Source organism: Psammomys obesus, unplaced genomic scaffold, assembly GCF_907164565.1.
Source record: "Psammomys obesus unplaced genomic scaffold, mPsaObe1.curated_primary_1811, whole genome shotgun sequence".
Lineage (NCBI taxonomy): Eukaryota > Metazoa > Chordata > Mammalia > Rodentia > Muridae > Psammomys > Psammomys obesus.
The window spans coordinates 41,527,613-41,547,674 of NW_026585895.1; the positions used below are offsets into that span (position 1 = coordinate 41,527,613).

At 38.4% G+C, this 20,062-nt stretch overlaps 1 protein-coding gene across 1 annotated transcript in view; it reads left to right on the plus strand.

The window, feature by feature from the left end:
• Nucleotides 1–20,062, plus strand: part of Lrp1b (LDL receptor related protein 1B) — a 2,073,786-nt gene that overhangs the window by 1,644,692 nt on the left and 409,032 nt on the right. Inside the window, exon 42 of the mRNA XM_055599725.1 lies at nt 4,970–5,174. Within this exon, the coding sequence (XP_055455700.1) occupies nt 4,970–5,174 (205 nt within the window). The remainder of the gene's footprint in view (nt 1–4,969; nt 5,175–20,062) is intronic.

Here is a 20,062-nt window from a genome sequence, read left to right on the forward strand (position 1 = left end):
ATCTATCTATCTATCTATCTATCTATCTATCTATCTATCTATCTATCTATTGATACTTATCTGTGGTTAGAGGATAAGAAGTTGTTAAGGAATTATGCCAATCTAGCAAAGTGGTAGTAGCAAGTTTTCCTTTAAGACCCATGACCTCACTAGTCTCTTACAGTTAGCTAGGTGTCTAGAACCATAAATCATTTTCTTCCTATTGAGTCCAATTACACATTTGTTGACTGGCACTGACACATGAAAGGCACTGTTGCATCTTTACAGATGCTTTGTTTTTCTGATCATTTTTGTGGCCTGTGGTTTCACATATGAGCAGGACCACAAACTGCTACACTCCCCTGGCAGCTTGCACAGTAATTTCTGACAGTATGGAAACTGTACCACAAGAAGGAGGCCTTCAGTTTACATACAGGTTGAAAACTCTGAATCCTATTTCCTAACTGTGCGGTTGCTCCATTAACAGTGGATTACCTTCAGATTCTGAGAGGCAATCAAGGGTTATATCAATACCAAGAGCTTATACAGTTTTCGGAGTTATTTGGACTATCCTGACCAACTGAACAACCTCTGGAAAGGAGATTTCTCATGAATGGTACTAGAGTTTTGTTAGTCCACTGTTTTTTTTTTATCCCAAGAGGATATATGTGGATATATACATATATATGATGTATATATTTATAGTTTAATATATTTAACTATCTATTTATATATTTACATGCTGCATATTTATAGTAATATATAAATTAATATAATTTTGAAGCAATTTTGTTGTTGTCTTTCTCTTCCTGCTTCTCTACTGACTTCCTTTTTGACTTCCAAATTATTGCCTGCATCTTCAGTTCTTTATTTTCTACTCTCAATCCCCTGTATCACACTTTTCTCTCTCAGTCTACACACCCTGCCCTGTGGCCCCTTTATATTTTTCTGGTTTCTGTCTGTTACTTGATGCTGTTTCCTCACATCTTAAAATCTGAAGCTAGGCAGTGCGCTTGAGACAGTCTTAATGAGACCTGATAGGCTAGGGTCAGATGGTAGGGGAGGAAGACCTACCCTATGAGTGGACTAGGGAAGGGGCAAGGGAGGAGAAAGGGAAGGGACGGTGGGATTGGAAGGGGACGAGAGTGGGGGCTACAGCTGAGATACAAAGTGAATAAATTGTAAGTAATAAAAAAATGAACTAATATTTTAAAAATTTGGAGCTAGGAACCACACATGAGAAAGAACCTCTGAGGTTTGTCACTCTGGGTCTGGGTGACCTTTAAACTAATATTTTCTTGTTCCATATTTGCATGAAAATATAATTTCACTTTTTGCATCTTAAAAATATTCCATAGTGTATATGTACCACATTTTAATTATCCATCCATGTGTTGAATGATATTAAGGGTGTTTCTATTCCCTAGCTTTTCAGATTGTGAATAGGGCAGCCAACAACAAGGGTGAGCAAGTATCTGTGGATTAGGAATTTGAGTCCTTTGGGTATATGCCAAGGAGTGGTATAGCTGGGTTGTGTGGTATATTTACACTTTTGTGTATTTTGAAGATTCCCCACACTGATTTCCAGGAGGGATGCAGTATTTTTCGTTACTACCAAAAGTGAACAAGGGTTACCCTTTCTCCACTACCTTATCAACAACTGATGTCAATTATTTATGAGCTATTATGACTTGAATGGGATAAAATCTCTGAGCTGTTTGAATTTACATTTCCATAACTGCTGAGTATGATGAGCCATTTCTAATCTTAGCTCGTTTTTCATGTGGGTCATTTAGTTCCTTGACCTTTTTTTTTTTTTTAAGTCAGGATATTAGTAACTGACAAAGATTTCCAATCTGAGGATTTCTTTAATTAATTCTTTTTTTTCCCTTAGCTATTCAAAAGCTTTTTAGTTTTATGAGAGTCCACTTGACCAATGTTGCCAAATAAAGAATTTTTCTGCACACACACTCACACACACACACACACACACAAAACACAAACACATATTCATTGGCTATGCATTTTTATAACATTTTTAGTAATTCAGGTTTCAAACTGAATGTTCTGTAGGGTAAAGATATGGGTAGAGTTTCATTCTTCTGCATGCGGACATCCAGCTTTCCCAGTACCTTGTTGATTATGCTGACTTTTATTCCCAATAAGTTTTTGTCCTCAGATGACTGTCATTTTGTGTACTTTATCTCATCTGTTTTATTCAGTTGACCTACATGACAGTTTTATTCAGGTGCCATATTGTTTTTAATTACTATACCTTTGTATAGTAATAAAGTGTATAAAGTAATAAAATCTGTAAGATGTCTGTAGGCATCTGTAAGTCTAGAATGGTAATCTTCTTAATTTTATTTTTATTGTTGTTGTTTGGGATTTCTTTGGCTATTTGGGGCCTTTTCCGGTTCCAAATGAATTTTAGGACTTGGTTTTTGTTTTTCTTCTTTTTTTTTTCTACTGATGTAAAAAATATTTGTGGCAATTTGATTAGGATTACATTGAATATGTAAATTATTTGGTAGAAAGGTCATTTTCACAGTATTAATTCTGTCAGTCTACCAATCCATGAGCATTTGGTATTTTTCTATTTTTAGTGTCTTTCACAATCTCTCTCTTACGAGGTTTAAATTTACCTTGAAGAGGAATTTTACTTCATTCTTTAGGTTTATTCCAAGGTAATTTATTGTCCTTTTTGTTATTGCAAATAAGAATATGTTCATGATCTCATTCTTGGTGTGTTTCTTTTTGGTTTATAGAAAGGCTACTTGTGTTTGCAAATTGATCCTGTATTCTGCATCTTTGCTGAAATAGTTGATTGTTTCTAGAAGCTTTCTGGTGGAATCTTTCAAATCTCTTGTGTGTAACTTCATATCTTCTGCAAATAAGAATAGTTTCATTTCTACTTATACACCTTTAATTTCCACCCATTTTTCTTTGAGTAAACGCAAAAGCTCTTTTCTCAAGCAGTTGAGAAGGTTGAGAGCTGTGCTCCACTGACCTCTGTTTCTCAGAGGGAAAGAGGTAGAAGCCTTGGCTTTTATAGAACTTTTTATGAAAGTTCTTTGAAACTGAGGTTAGCCTTAAATCCCTAATTGAACATCATGTCATGATGAGCACAGTAATTCTATAGTAAGAGTGAAAATGGGTCACTTTCACTTCATGTTTTCAGTTCATTAGCACAGCAACATTTGTTGTACAGTAATGGGTCAAAGGAATACATAAGTTAATTAAAATAATCACAGGTAGATGACTCCTGCTATTACTTATAATGATCACCAATTGTTGACTTCTTCATCTTGGTAAAATTACTTATGAAATAGCCAAAAACACTTTCAACTTGTATCTAGCAAACTACATATTTCAATTATACATATCAAAGAGTTTCAACTAAAAAGTGATTCATAAGTAAAATTTCAAACAGAAAAAAATCAATTTTAATCATTGTCTACATAACTGGCATTAATGATATTTTGAAATCACTTTTGTTACCAGTTGACCAACGCATAATTTAAAGAAAAAAATTATAAATCATAATAGCTAGAATATTTGAGTTTCAGGCTTGGCTCACATACTAGTAACTTTCATAACCTTGAACTGCTCAAAATTGAATTATTCATCCTTCTGTGGAACTGAAAGAGGAAATTACTGAAAGGGAAAGAGCTCCAAACTTTAAAAAAAAATAACAATCTAGGGGAATATTATAGATGAATTGTGAATTTACTATCATATATTATGTATCTAAATATAAGATTTGATTAAACAAATTTTCACTTAAAAATCAATTTATTGATATAAATGCTGATAATTTTATTTTTATGGCATTTACTCACTTGAAGAACATAACACTTTTATTTTTTTTAATTAGGGAAAAGAAATGTTATATTTTAAGAAAGACTAGAGATATATGTGAGATATTTTTTAAATGAGCAACTAGAAACATTTATTTCTACTTGAATATGATACAGAAATAGATTTTTACAAAATTCTCAGCAACTTCCTTAGGAATGTTGATAATCATAAGCCCATATTTGCTTTAGTGCTTACTTATTGAAGTATATGGACATTCTGGTTATAAATATAAAATATTACGTTAGTAGATTTTCTTGATTCATGTGAGTTAATGATTTTCTTCCCAGATATTTAGTGTCCAGACTTAAGGCTCACTCCCCTTCCTCTGCCTTTCTGCTCTCTACTTTCTTTCTAAGCAACTATTTCAGACAGTGCAGCAGAAGAGTCCTGTAGACATGAGAACTGTTCCATGAAAATAGGGCTGAGAGGCTCTATCTCCTCCTAATGAGCTTCAGCACACTTATGCAGACAGTAATCTAACATCTGTCTGTAACAGATATTGTAATTGTAAGTATTTGATAGAACTCCCCACAAATTGCATATGTATATTAAAACAGCATTTAAGAATGAACACATAAAACCTATTGAAACATGGAAATTTGATCATATTATTTCTCTGAAAAAATAAGAAAGGCAGAGTTTCCAAAGAAAAATTGGAAAGGGAAATGATGTTTAATGTTTATCAGTTGTAGGGAGGCAATGTAGTATAACCATGGCATAATTGCCTGTGGTGGTCACAGTGGATTTGCTGAAATGTGATGATTTGTTTAGTTATAGAAAATAAAATTCATAAAAAATTAAGATTATTGTTTTTTTCCTTGATTAGTGACATAATTAATTATTCTTCATTTTGCATCAGATTGACTTTACCTAATTAAAGTATTATCTGAAGGCACACACAGGGCAATTGTATTTGCATATATTTTTGTTTGTTTGTTTGTTTGGTATTTTTAAGAGAAACCTGGAATCTATTTCTGAAAATGAAATTTACTTCTTCTTATTACTTAGTCTTCCATACAGTCATAGATTAGGAAGAAAATATTAAACAAATTTATATTCTTCTAACTCACCAAGCGTTTTTATTTTTAATAACATCTTTAACTCTTCTCATGATTTTCACTTTAATCAGTTTAATGTTTTGGACGAATTGGAATGAACAGCATCCCAGCATCATGCGAGCCACGTTGACCGGGAAGAATGCACACGTGGTGATTAGCACAGACATACTCACTCCGAATGGACTCACCATTGACCACCGTGCAGAAAAGCTGTATTTCTCAGATGGCAGCTTAGGAAAAATTGAGAGATGTGAATACGATGGATCCCAAAGACATGTAAGTTAACTGCCTGTTTCTCCATTTCAGCTTTATATAATAAGTTTGAAAATATGTACTTTATACTTTTCTAACCTACCAAGGAATTTCAAAAGAGCTAATTGTATGAACTTACTAAAATGAATAATCTATTCAGCATACAGTCTATGGATATTTGGAAAACCATTCTAAAGTGCATTTGCTGTCATAAAGAAAATCTTTTGTAACTGCTATTCTGGGGATACAACAATAGATTTGTTCCCAGTTTTAAATTGAACTGAGTATGAGTGGTTTATAGGTTTTTCATTGGTATTTAAAATGTTTTAAGATGAAGTGAAACTACATTAGTTTCTTTGGATAAAGGAAACTGGATCCAAGCCACATAATGAATCTCTGAGGACAGTCAAATGGGATTACATTCACAGAAAGGCCTAGCCCACTCACCGTGGTTTTTGCATTTTTTCTTTTATTGCCACATGAAAAACCCTCACAGCAGGTACACAATCATGATATCCCAGTGTGTTCCTCATCTCTTCTAGAAATGTCAGCATTGGACATTGTGAAATTTCACCAGAATGAAGAGCTATTCCTGACTGGTCAGACTACTGGGTCAGTCTTTTCCCACCAAACAGCCCAGTGTTTGTTAGAAGTATAAAATCCCCAGTTCTCAGGTCTCTGATTCCTTGAGGAAGGTCTGAGATGTAAGGAAGCTACCTTCTTGAAAGCCAGATCAGAAGTGTTGAAAATTTCATGGACTAAATGGTCTGTGTGGTGACTATAACTTCTTACAGTCCTGAGGCAGACAGAACACGGAAGAAATTAATTAGAGTGGGCCCAGTTCATGTAAAGAGTTATTTACAGAAAATGGCCCACTAACTGACCATAATTTAATTATGATTTTATAGAAGCAAGCATCATGAGAGTGTATTTTTGTTTGTTTTTGTTTCTTGAAACAAGGTCTAGTTGTAACAGTCAGATAGCAATAAACTCTTGAGTTCAAATAATCCTTCGATTTTAAGCCTTCCAGGAACATGCACAAGTCTATACTTCTTCATCCAGCAAATCAAAGTATGGGCTCATGTGACGATGAGTGGAGTGTACCATGTGAGTTTCTTGAAGAAGGAGGCAATAGGCTAACTCACATTTTGGCACATCATATTCTCCAGTGGTGTCTCAAATGACATTGAGATATGAGAGTTGAGTGCTTAAATAACATTGGGATGATGGTCTCAATCTTAATGAGGCTCAGTTCATGTTGAAGTCAAAGAATCATGTGCTTAAATTCATCTACCTTTTAAACTTAATGGTCACCAGACTTAAGCAAACTGCTTAGATTTTTCCCTATTTATTTATTTATTTATTTATTTATTTAATCACTTTACAGCCTGATCACAGCTTCCCCCCCACCCCTGCTCCCAGTCTCACCCTCAGGCTCCCTCTCCCCAATCTGTCCGGCACCCTGGCACAAGTCCCAGCAGGACTAAGCACTTCTTCTTCCACTGAAGACTGAAAAGGCAGCTCAGCTAGGAGAAAGGAATCCAAAAGCAGGCAACAGGGTCAGAAACAACCCCTACTCCTATTGTTAGAGAACCCACATGTTGAGCAGACTGCACATTGGCTATATATGTGCAGGGAGTCTAGGTCCAGCCAATGCATGCTCTTTGGTTGGTGGTTCAGTCTATGTGAGCCCCCATGGGACCTGGTTAGTTTACTCTATAGGTCTTCTTGTGGTGTCCTTGACTCCTCCAGGTCTCTCAATCCTTCTTGCCACTCTTCCGCAGAATCCCCAAGTTCAGCCTACTTTGGCTGTGTCTCTCTCTATCTGTTTTCAGCTGCTGCTGGATGAAGCCTCCCAGAAGACAGTTATGCTGGGATCCTGTCTACAAGCATAGCAGAGTAACAGGGCTTGGCTCTCTCCCTTGGGGTGGGTCTGATATTGCACTATTTGTTGTTTTGCAACTCCCTCAATTTCTACTCCATCTTTATGCCTACACTTCTTGTAGGTATGACAAATTTTGGGTCAAAGGATTTATGGGTGGGTTGGTGTCCTCCATCCAGTATTTGAAGTCCCCCCTGGCTACTGGAGGTGGCAACTTCAGTTCCTTAAGCCCTGATGCTAGAAGTCTCACCTAGGATCATTCCCATAGATTCAGGGGAGCTTCCCCTGTTCCAGAAATGGCCTCTCCCCACTGAATTGTGTTCTCTTTCCTGGTGCCTCCTGTCTCCCTGCACCTGACTTCCCATCCCCATTACCTTCCCTACCCAAGTTGAAACTAGAAAAGATCATCTTGAGTGAGTTAACCCCGATCCAGAAAAGCATGTATTGTATGTACTCAGGTCTAAGTGGATATTAGCCATAAAGTACAGACAACCAAGCTACAATCCAGAAGAAGACCCAAAGAAGCCAAGGAGGTCCCAAGGGAGGATGCTTATATCTCACATAGAAGAAGAAATGAAATAGACATCTGAATGAAGTAAATGGAGGGAGGAGTTTTAATAGAAGCTTTGACATGAAAACTTTCAACTTATCACGACTATTGTGACAATAACAAAGAAGTTCAGAATAAGGTCTACCTTTATATATTACTTGACCTTTTTCCCTTGCTGTTTTAATATTTTTTCTTTGTTATGCAGATTTAGGGTTTCAACTATTATGCAAATCATGAAATTTGCAGGCAAATGGTGAGAACTAGAAAAGATCATCCTGAGTGGGATATCCCAAAAGCAAAAAGACACACATGCTATATACTTATTTATAAGTGGATATTGTACATATAATATAGGATAAACGTACTAAAACCTGAACATCTAAAGAAGCTAAATAAGAAGGAGGACCCTTGGTAAGCTGATCAGTCCTCACTCAGAATGGGAAGGACATCAGAAGAGGGAGAAAACAGGGAATAGGACAGGAGCCTACCACAGAGGACCTTTGGAAGACTCTACCCAGCAAGGTATCAAAGCAGATGCTGAGACTCATAGACAAACTTTGGGCAGAGTGCAGGGAATCTATGAAAGAGGGGGAAGATAAAAAGACCTGGAGGAGATAGGAGCTCTACAAGGAGAGCAACACAGGGTTCTTTTCTGAGACTGATACCCCAACCAAGGACTATGCATGGAGATAACCTAGAACCCACACACAGACATAGCCCATGGCAGCTCAGTGTACAAGTGTGCCCCCTAGTAATGGGAACAGGGACTGTCTCTGACATGAACTCAGTGGTTGGCTCTTTGATCACCTCCCTCTGATTGGGGAGCACCTTTACCAGGCCACAGAGGAAAACAATGCAGCCAGTCCTGATGAGACCTGATAAGCTAGAGTCAGATGGAAGGGGAGGACGACCACTCCATCAGTGGACTTGGGGAAGGGGATGGGAGGAGATTAGCAAGGGAGGGTGGTACTGGGAGTGATGACGGAAAGGGCTACAGCTGGGATACAAAGTGAATAAACTGTAATTTATAAAAAAAAAGTAATTAATTTAAAAAAAAGAAGTTCAAAGTGGAAATATCAGTTAATACCTTGAAAAATAGCCAGGTAGGTCAATTTACTCAGTGTGATTCTAATTTCTGTTATGTTCTAATACAGAAAATGCTTTTGTAACTCCTCATAAAACCCTTCACTTCTCCCAATTCATATTTTATCTATTGATTTTGTTCCCCCATTCTTACCCATGACAATTATAGCTAGTGTGGTTGGTGTAGAAGGAGAATATTGTTAGTAAAATTTTGTTTGTTTTGTCATATTAAAAACATACCCAGTTGTGGTTGTAACTCTGCACCCTTTGCTGATGTCCAAACCACGGTTATTTCTGGCTGGGTCAGAATACTGAAGGAACATTTTCAAAACCCATTGTGTTTATTTGCCTTAGGGATTGCATTGCATTCTCAAAAATATTTAAATTAGGTATTCATTAATTTTAAAGAAACAGAGATATTGTGGAGCACATTATGTATCTGTGCTCATGTGCAGTGATCAGTGTATGATCAAGTAAACATAGACTTTTTCTTTGTTGGAAGCACATTAAAAACTTTCTCTTTCAGTTATCTTAAATGTAAATATGACCTTGTTAATGATAGTCATCCTTTTAGAATGGCATGATTCTTTCTTCCTGCTACCTAATTTTGTATTGTTAAAGACTTTTCCCCAAGCCCTTACCTTCATCAGCCTCTGTACTGCGTCTTTCTGTAAGACCAGCTTGCTTAGATTCCCCAAAGGAGCGTGATGGTGCAATAGTTTTCTTTCTCTTCTAGTTTCTTCACATAACATAATACTTTACCAATGCATCTCTATTGTTATCAAATGTGATAGGATTTTATCAGTTTTGTGGCTAAATAACATTCGAGAGTGAATAATTACCACATTTTCTTTAACGGTTCACCAGTTAAGGCACTTAGGTACTTAGATTAATTTCCTCTTTTAATTATATGAAAACACTCCCGAAGGAGAATGCATACCAGCCTGACAGAAGAATTTCATTCCCATTGAATATATACATAATCCTGTGGGATGCTAGGTCATGTGTTGCTTACTTTTAACTAATTTTATAACTTCTATACTATTTCTCACATTGACTATACTAATCTGCATTCTGACCAGCAGTGTAGAAGCATCTCTACATCTTGGCATAGACTCAAGCAAACACACACACACACACACACACACACACACACACAGTCTTTTTGATAAAAGACAGCTGAATTGGGGTAATGTGGTAATTCACTGTCATTTTAACTTTTATTTTTGGATTATTAATGATGTGCCATGTTTCTTTATATACCTCTTAGTCAGTTAAGAAACATCTGCTCAGGTCCCTTGTTCATTTTTTTATTGGAATGGATATTAGCTATGGAGTTAGGGTCCTTTTAAATAGTGAATATGAACCTTATAAGAGATATAGTTTACATATATCTCATATCATTCTGTAGGTAAAACTGTTTTTCTGTTCTTTGATTCATCATGCAAAAGGTTTTTAAATTAAAGTAATATCATTTGTATAATTTTACCTGAGATATTATAAAAATACATGCCTTTTAAAATGTAAAAAAAAAGAAGAACATTCTTTATATGTTTTAGTCAAATTTTAGTTAATTTTTAATACAGTGAGAGAGAACAATATCATTTGATTTTTCCTTCCTGTGATCTTCAGTTTTACCAACTATTTATTGAAGAGGCCATTGTCTCCCCAGTACGTGTACTTGACACTTTCGTCAAATTTCAGTGGCCTATAATGTTTGCTAGAACTTCTGTGTTGCATCTGGCAGAACCCGGAACTGATTCACATAGAAGTAGCATTGTTTCTGAAAGGAGAGACAGATGAGAGCTAGTGATGAGAGCTGGAGCTCTGCAGTTTTCGAGAATGCTACCTGCATGCAAATTTGGTTTTGGAGGTAGCTGCTTCACGTTGAATATATCTAAAAGAGCCTCAGTGGGTTGAAGACATACTCAGGACTTCAAGGGGTCAGATAGTTAGAAAACTTGATACATTAGGGAAATGAACCACAAAACTATGCAATAACTATTTGGTTACTGTAAAGGAATTCAGTGTTTGTGCAAAAACCCAATTGGCTGGAAACAGACATAAGTTGATGTTCCAGAGGAAGAAATCTCTTGAGTTTTTGAAACAACAGTGATATCAGAAGGTTAAAAGATGTAAGAAAATATGTAGAGTGACATCCAAGCTTTCTTGAGCAATGACTTCACTTTCCCAAACTGAGTATTCTCCAGAGAGTGTAGCCTAAGTAAGGCTTTAAAAGTATGGGAGTACGTAAAATTCATTGAGTGCCCAGAATTTAACCTTGAGGTATGCTGAGTCCACAAACTGGAAATTGGAATGAGTCAAGTCATCTGTTTCAAATAGAATAAGGTTAAAGCACATACCAGAGAAAAAAGCAGGACAGATCATCCACTTTAGTATAACAGTACTTAGTATCTGTTGAGGAGGAACAGTAAAAGGTTTCTGAGAAAGAAAGGGAGGGGAATATTCCATTTGGTATCTTGTCTTTTCATTGGCTTTATGAATGGATGTGTGGTGGACAAGTCAAGGTTTAGTAATAAGTAGAAAGTGAAAGAAGATGAATATAGATGCAAAGAATGGCAGGAAAGATTCCTAAGAAGGTAGAATAGGATAAGACACTGAAGAAGTAGGATATGTTTTAAAAAAATTGTAATTTGAGGAGAGTCTGGGTAAAGATGTTGGATGATGTCAATAAAGTGGTCAATATTGTGATATGTCATGGAGCTGAGCTATTATTTGAAACATGACTGTTTATCTGACAATTTAAAGAAAAGCTATGTCCTATAGGTCAGAATTTCAGGACAGGTAAGAGGCATCCAGTGGGCAGAAAAGTAGGAGGCATCTCTCAAGGTCAGTAATGGGAAAAAAGCAAAGGAGGGACTTGCCTAAGTAAGGTAAAGTTTTAAGGGTACATCTCTTCAAGTACATAGAGAGGCAGAAATGCTAGAGATTATTGAGTTTGTATAGACATGCAAATTCAAGTAAATAGAAAAGTTAGTATCCTGGAAGAGATAAGGTTTATAAAAGATATCCTATCAGAATAGGGTGACAAGTGGTTCAAGAAAGAGAGAGAGAGAGAGAGAGAGAGAAAGAAAGAAAGAGAAAGAGAGAGAGAAAGAGAGAGAGAGAAAGAGAGAGAGAAAGAGAGAAAGAGAAAGAAAGAAAGAAAGAAAGAAAGAAAGAAAGAAAGAAAGAAAGAAAGAAAGAAAGAAAAGAAAGAACCCAAGGACATATCATGGTACTTTAGCAGTGGCTTTTAGTGGTGAGAGGAACAGCAAAGCTGGTTCCAAGGATTTGAAAGTGAAGTCTGAACACTTGTTTAATTGTGGGATATTGGATAAGTCAGGACAGCTTCAAGCAGTGACGGGGCCATAGTTATGCATGGGAATTTGCACTTGTGAGACTAGAGGTTTAAGGAGGAGGAGGGTCACCAGAAGAGTTTGAGAGTTGAAGTAGCATTGTAGCCAGGTAGTAATGTCTTTTACCTTTGCTGTTGATGTGATTACCTGAAATCTGTACTGATTTTGGATGTAAGGGTGAGGAAGAATCATACATGCAAACAGAGTTGCCCTGGTGGGTATGTAAAGAGATTGAGGTGTAAGAAATGAAAGACTTTAGAGTGTGACCGATTACATGTAAGGGGATACCATGCATGAGGAAAAGGAGATGAGGTATTTGAAAAAGGGAATGTAGTGTTGGCGCTGTCCAATATACAATCAAAGCAGATGAAGTTAATGAATTTTCTGGAGACATCACAAACAACGGAGGCTGTTAGGTAGAAGAGATGGCTAGGGAAGTTTGAGTCTCAGCACTGCTAATAAATTGAGAGAAACATTGGTGTGTTCTACTTTTCCTGTAGACTATAGGGATAGAGAAAGAATATTTATTACATGAAAAAAAAATTAAGCCAGATGCTGAGTGTCTTTCAAAATGAAAATAGGTTTGCTATCAGATTGTAGAGAAAAGTCAAGCAGAAGCAAGAAATGATTACAGATAGAAGATATAAATGACATTGTTATCTCCTCTTATACTTTTTTGGGAAGCCTTAATATTAAATCTGAAAGTAGATATACCAATGTAAGAACTGTTGCTGAACATATGGCATGAGGATGAGGTGATCTATACATGTCCTAAAAGGTGTCCCCAGGGATCCACATAGCAAAGGGAAGTGATCTGAAAGCCCCTTAAGAGGAGACTTGTATTGTGTGGTGATAATGTAGAGAATCTGTGACAAGATAGGGTCTTAGAAGGGAGGGGGCACAGCCGGGATACAAACTGAATAAATTGTAGTAAATGATAGTAAAATATGTAACAAAAGAGTCTGTCTTAAATAAAATGTTCAGGGTTGTTGTCCCATATAGAACTGATTATGTGCAACAGAAAGGGAAGTTGACTTTTGTAGGATGGCTCCATTCTTTTTTCTAGAATGAAACTGTGGCTGGAAGAATAAGATAGTTTTATTATGTTTATCATATCTTGTAGGTCTATATAACTGAGTATACATCGTGTTTGTCTTTCTCCTTCTGGGATATTTCACTCAAGATGATCTTTTCTAGATCCCACCATTTGCCTGCAAATTTCATGATTTCCATCTTTTTGATTGCTGAGTACTATTCCATTGTGTAAAAATACCACAATTTCTGTACCCATTCCTCCGTTGAGGGACATCTGGGTTATTTCCAGGTTCTGGCTATTACAAATAAAGCTGCTATAAACATGGTTGAGCAAATATCCCTTTTGTGTACTTGAGCAAACTTTGGGTATATACCTAGCAGTGGTATAGCTGGGTCTTGAGGAAGCACTATTCCTAATTGTCTTAGAAAGCGCCAGATAGATTTCCAGAGTGGTTGTACCAGTTTACATTCCCACCATCAGTGGAGGAGGGTTCCCCATTCTCCACAACCTCTCAAGCATGTGTTGTCCCTTGAGTTTTTCATCTTGGCCATTCTGATGGGTGTAAGGTGATATCTCAGGGTCGTTTTGATTTGCATTTCCCTGATGGCTAATGAGGATGAGCATTTCTTTAAGTGTTTCTCTGCCATTCGATATTCCTCTGTCGAGAATTCTCTGTTTAGCTCTGTTCCCCATTTTTTAATTGGATTACTTGGTTTGCTGTTTTCCAGCTTCTTTAGTTCTTTGTATATACTCGATATGAGTGAGTCCTCTGTCAGATAAAGGGTTAGTGATGATTCTTTCCCAATCTGTAGGCAGTCGTTTTGTTTTGATGATAGTGTCCTTTGCTTTACAGAAGCTTTTCAGTTTCATGAGGTCCCATTTATTGATTGTTGCTCTTAGAGCCTGTGCTGTTGGTGTTCTGTTCAGGAAGTTGTCTCCTGTGCCAATGAGTTCTAGGCTGTTCCCCACTTTTTCTTCTAACAGATTTAGAGTATCTGGTTTTATGTTGAGGTCTTTGATCCACTTGGACTTTAGTTTTGTGCAGGGTGATAAATATGGATCTATTTTCATTTTTCTGCATGTGGACATCCAGTTGGACCAGCACCATTTGTTAAAGAAGCTGTCTTGTTTCCATTGAATGGTTTTGGCATCTTTGTCAAAAATCGAGTATTCATAGGTGAGTGGGTTTATTTCTGGGTCTTCTATGCAGTTCCATTGATCCTCCTTTCTGTTTTTATGCCAATACCATGCAGTTTTTATTACTATTGCTCTGTAGTACAACTTGAGATTGGGGATGGTGATACCTCCAGATGATCTGTTGTTGTACAGGATAGTTTTGGAGATTCTGGGTTTTTTGTTTCTCCATATGAAGCTGAGAATCTTTTTTTCAAGGTCTGTAAAGAATTGAGTTGGTATTTTGATGGGAATTGCATTGAATCTGTAGATTGCTTTTGACAGGATGGCCATTTTCACAATGTTAATCCTACCAATCCATGAGCACGGGAGATCTTTCCATCTTCTGAGATCTTCTTCAATTTCTTTCTTCAGAGACTTGAAGTTTTTCTCAAACAGGTCTTTCATTTGCTTGGTTAGTGTCACCCCAAGGTACTTTATGTTATTAGTGGCTATTGTGAAGGGTGTTGTTTCCCTAATTTCTTTCTCGGCCCATTTGTCTTTGGTATAGAGGAGGGCTTCTGATTTTTTTGAGTTGATTTTGTATCCTGCCACTTTGCTGAAGGTGTTTATCCACTGGAGGAGTACTCTGGTTGAATTTTTGAGGTCGCTCATATATACTATCATATCATCTGCGAATAGTGACACTTTGAACTCTTCCTTTCCAATTTGTATCCCCTTGATCTCCTTTAGTTGTCTTATTGCTCTGGCTAGGACTTCAAGTACTATGTTGAAGAGGTATGGAGAGAGTGGGCAGCCTTGTCTTGTCCCTGATTTCAGTGGGATTGATTTAAGTTTCTCTCCATTGAGTTTGATGTTGGCTATAGGCTTGCTGTATATTGCCTTTACTATGTTTAGATATGTGCTTTGTATTCCTGATCTCTCCAAGACTTTAAACATGAATGGGTGTTAGAGTTTGTCAAATGCTTTTTCAGCATCTAATGAGATGATCATGTGGTTTTTCTCCTTCAGTTTGTTTATGTGGTGGATTACATTGATGGATTTCCATATGTTGAACCACACTTGCATGCCTGGGATGAAGCCTACTTGGTCGTGGTGGATGATATCTTTGATGTGTTCTTGGATTCAGTTTGCAAATATTTTATTGAGTATTTTTACATCAATGTTCATAAGAGAGATAGGTCTGAAGTTCTCTTTTTTTGTTGGATCTTTGTGTGGTTTAGGTATCAGGGTGACTGTTGCTTCATAGAATGAGTTTGGTAATATACCTTCTGTTTCTATTTTGTGGAATAGTTTGAGGAGAATTGGTGTGAGCACTTCTTTGAAGGTCTGGTAGAATTCTGCGCTGAAACCATCTGGCCCAGGGCTTTTTTTGGAGGGGAGACTGTCAATGACTGCTTCAATTTCCTTGGGGGATATAGGGCTGTTCAGTCTTTCTACTTGATCTTGACTTAATGTTGGAAGATGGAGTCTATCAAGAAAATTGTCCATTTCATTTAGGTTTTCAAATTTTGTGGCATATAGGCTTTTGTAGTTTGACCTAATGATTGTTTGAATTTCCTCAGTGTCTGCAGTTATGTCACCCTTTTCATCTCTGATTTTGTTGATTTGGATAGATTCCCTCTGCTTTTTAGTTAGTTTGACTAAGGGTTTGTCTATCTTGTTGATTTTCTCAAAGAACCAGCTTTTTGTTTCATTGATTCTTTGGATAGTTTTATTTGTTTCTAATTGATTGATTTCAGCCCTGAGTTTGATTATTTCCTGCCGTCTGCTCCTCTTGGGTGTATCTGCTTCTTTTTTTTTTCTAGGGTTTTCAGTTGGGCCATTAAGTTGTTTGTATGTGATGTTACAAATTTCTTCTTGCAGGCACTTAGTGCTATAAATTTTTCCCTGAGCACTGCTTTCAATGTGTCCCATAAATTTGGGTATGTTGTACCTTCATTTTCATTGAATTCTAGGAAGTCTGTGATTTCTTTCTTTATTTCTTCCTTAACCCAGCTGTCATTGAGTAACAAGTTGTTCAGTTTCTATTTGCATGTAGGCTGTTTGTTATTTCTATTGTTGTTGAGGTCCAGCTTAAGTCCATGGTGGTCAGATAGGATACAAGGGATTATTTCAATCTTTTTGTATCTGTTGAGGCTTGCTTTATGACCAACTACATGGTCTATTTAGGAGAAGGTTCCATGTGGTGCTGAAAAGAAGGTATACTCTTTTGAGTTTGGATGAAAAGATCTGTAGAGGTCTATTAGGTCCATTTGATTTAGGATCTCTGTAAGTGTTTTTATTTCCCTATTTGTTTTCTGTCTAGTTGATCTGTCCCATGGTAAGAGTGGAGTGTTGAAGTTTCCCACTATTGGGGTTTTAGGATCAATGTGTGATTTCAGCTTTAATATTCTTTCATTTACAAATGTAGGTGCTCTTGTATTTGGGGCATAGATATTCAAAATTGTGATGTCCTCTTGGTAGATTTTTCCTTTGATGAGAATATAGTGGCCCTCCTTATCTTTTTTGATTAACTTTGGTTGAAAGTCTATTTTATTAGATATTAGGATGGCTACTCCCGCTTGTTTTCTGGAACCATTTGCTTGAAAGACATTTTTCCAGCCCTTTACTCTGAGGTAGTGTTTATCTTTGTTGCATAGGTGTGTTTCTTGGATGCAACAGAATGATGGATCCTGTTTCCGCAACCATTCTGTTAGTCTGTGTCTTTTTATTGGGGAGGTGAGTCCGTTGATGTTGATAGAAACTAGTGACCAACAATTGTTACTTACTTTAGATGTGGTGTTGGTGGTGTCACTGAGTTTCATTGCTTGTCTTCTTTTGTTTTTTTTGTTGTTGTTGTTGTTGTTGTTGTGTAGTTATCTGTTTCCTTTGATGTAGTTGTTTTCTTTGGTTTGGAGTTTCCCTTCTAGTAACTTCTGTAGAGCTGGGTTACTATGTAGATATTGTTTAAATTTGGTTTTGTCTTGGAATATTTTGAATTCTCCGTCTATGTTGATTGAAAGTTTTTCTGGGTATAGTAGTCTGGGTTGGAATCTGTGGTCACTTAAGGACTGCATGATTTCTGTCCAGGCCCTTCTGGCTTTCATAGTTTCTGTTGAGAAATCTGGTGTGATTCTGATAGGTCTACCTTCATATGTTACTTGGCCTTTTTCCCTTGTTGCTTTTAGAATTTTTTCTTTGTTCTGTAGGTTCAGTGTTTTCACTATGATGTGACATGAAGAATTTCTTTTCTGGTCTAGTCTACTTGGTGTTCTGTAGGCCTCTTGTATGTTTATGGCCATCTCCGTCTTTATGTTGGGAAAGTTTTCTTCTATAATTTTCTTGAAAATATTTTCCGGGCCTTGGAGCCTGATGTCTTCTTTTTCTTCTACTCCTATTATTCTTAGGTTTTGTCTTTTCATGGTGTCCTTAATTTCTTGGATGTTTTGTGTTTGGAACTTTTCTGATTTTATTTTTTCTTTGAGAGACGTGTCAATTTCCGCAAGTGTATCTTCGGCTCCTGAGATTCTTTCTTCCATCTCTTATATTCTGTTGGTGATGCTTACCTTTGTAGTGCCTGATCTTTTCTCTATGTTCTCCAGCTCCTGGTTTTTCTCTATTTGTGTTTTCTTTATTCATTCTAATTCTGTTTTCATGTCTTGCACCATTTCCTTCATCTGTTTGAGTGTGGAGTCCTGCTTTTCAATGATAGCTTCTATTTTTTTGTCCATTTCCTCTCTATGTATCACTAATTGTGCCTCTACTTCTTTGGGTATAATTGCCTGTATTTCTATGAGAGCTTTGTTGATTTCTTCTTTATTTGCCTTCATTTGTGTGGACATTTCTTTGAGAGCTTTGTGCATTTCTTCTCTGTTTGCCTCAATTTTCGTGGTCATTTCTCTGAGAGCATGATTTGTTTCCTCTTGGTTCGTCTCGATTTCTTTGGCTATTTCTCTGAGGGCTTTGTTCATTTCATCTTTATGGGCCTCTAATAGCTGGAGAAACAGTTTTGAGGTCGTTTTCTTGTATATCTAGTGAATTGAAGTGTCCATTGTTTTGTGGGATTGCTGGTGAAGTCATTATGTCCTGATTTTTGTTGGGAGTGTTCTTACATCTGCCTCTAGCCATCTGGTTATTTATAATCCTCACTGGTTGTTCCTCGAGATTGTAGTTTGTGCTATGATCGTCTCTTTCTGTTTTCTGGACTGTTTTTTTAGGAAGATGAGAGAGGTTCACTGATTTGGGAGTGTGCACTGTGGTTTCAGTTTTGCCTAAGTAAGGAATGTGATGCTGGTGCTATTCGCTTGCACTTTTAGCGGGCGCAGTGTGCATGCGCGGATTCTCTGACTATTGCAGTGGCCTGCAAGCCACTATTACGCAGTTCTGACTGAGATACAGGGATTGTTTGCCTGGATTCCACTGGTGGACCCGCAAGGCAGAGGCTTCAATGTTGGGGTCGTTATCCCAAGAATCCCTATGATGCCCACACTAGGGGTGTGGGTGTCAGGGATCTCATCTGGTTGCTTCTGTGGAGAGGCCATGGGTCTGGGGAAAACTCTCCCTAGAAGGCTCACTCACTCTCTTGCAGGACCAGTTGGAATGCACAGGGGTTCCCCTTGTTCACTACTCTCTGATTTGATCCTGCTGCGAGAAAATGCATGGGTAGGCTAACAGTCAGCTCTGTGACACTATGGCCGCAGGACTCGGTGTCCACCTTTCCTGTGTGCTGCCTCTTTGTCCTTTCCCTCTGCCAGGATGGGTTATGTTGACTGGTCTCTGGGTGGCTTGGGAAAGAGTTAGGTTGAGTGTACTCAATCCCAGATTCCGGGCCCAGATCTCTCTGTCAGAAGCAGCCTGGCAGTAGAATCTATGTTTGCTGATCCCGGAAGAGTACCAGGTAGGGTTGAGTGTCCTCAGATCCAGAGCTTGGGTTTCTCTGCTAGGGGCCGCTGGGTGAGCTAGAGAGAGGGTGCTGTGTCCTTGGCAGGCTGCCTCTCTGTCCTTCCCCTCTGACCTTCCCCTCTGCTAGGGCAAGCTTATGGAGGTGCTCTCAGGGGAGTGCCAGCAGGGGTTGGGGCTTCTCAGTTGGATCCTGAGCCCTGAGCAGGTGTTTCTCTGCCAAGAATTCGAGGGGTGGGGGGGAGGCGCCGGTGATAGAACTTGCTGCTAGACCTTATTGCGCTGGACCCAGAAGAATCTCAGGACGTGTAGAATGACCACAATCTCAGATCCCGAGCTGTAGTTTTTTTGCTAGGAGCGGCCGGCTGCACTGGAGTTCCGGCACTGTGAAGCCGCTGTGCACCTCTTTATCCTTCTGCTCCGCTGCGGCAGGGTTATGGCGGCGTTTGGGGGTGTGCCTGAAAGGATTGGGTTTTCTCAGCCCCGATCTCGGGTTGGGGTGCAGACAATATGGTCTGTGGCAGATTCTGCTGGCCGCCTTTTGCCTCCTCCGAAGAGGGAGTAGGGATTTTGAGCTGGGCACACAGCTGCAGCTGCTCTCCGTGCGCAGTGGGAGCTCAGTTGTGATGGCGGTAGGTACCCATGGTCAGCGAGACCTTTCAGGGAAAGCCTGGGTGACTTGTGACCAGTCTAGCAACTTTCCCTCCCCGTGGGGTTTTCTTGCGACTGGGACTCTCAGTCTCAGGCACCCTTGTGCCCAACAATCAGCCTGGGAAAGTGATCAGGGCACGCAGGCTTTCGGCACCAGCCTGGAGACCCAAAGCCCGCATTACCCGAGTTCTCTTTTGGGTTCTGGCTGGGCAGCCGAGAGTGGACCTGACTGATTCCCATGCCGTGGGAGACTCCCCTCACCTGGGAAACACGATAGCTGTTGTTTTAGGGCCCAGAGTTCAGTCTCCTGGTCGCTGCACGGAGTGTGTTGTCCTG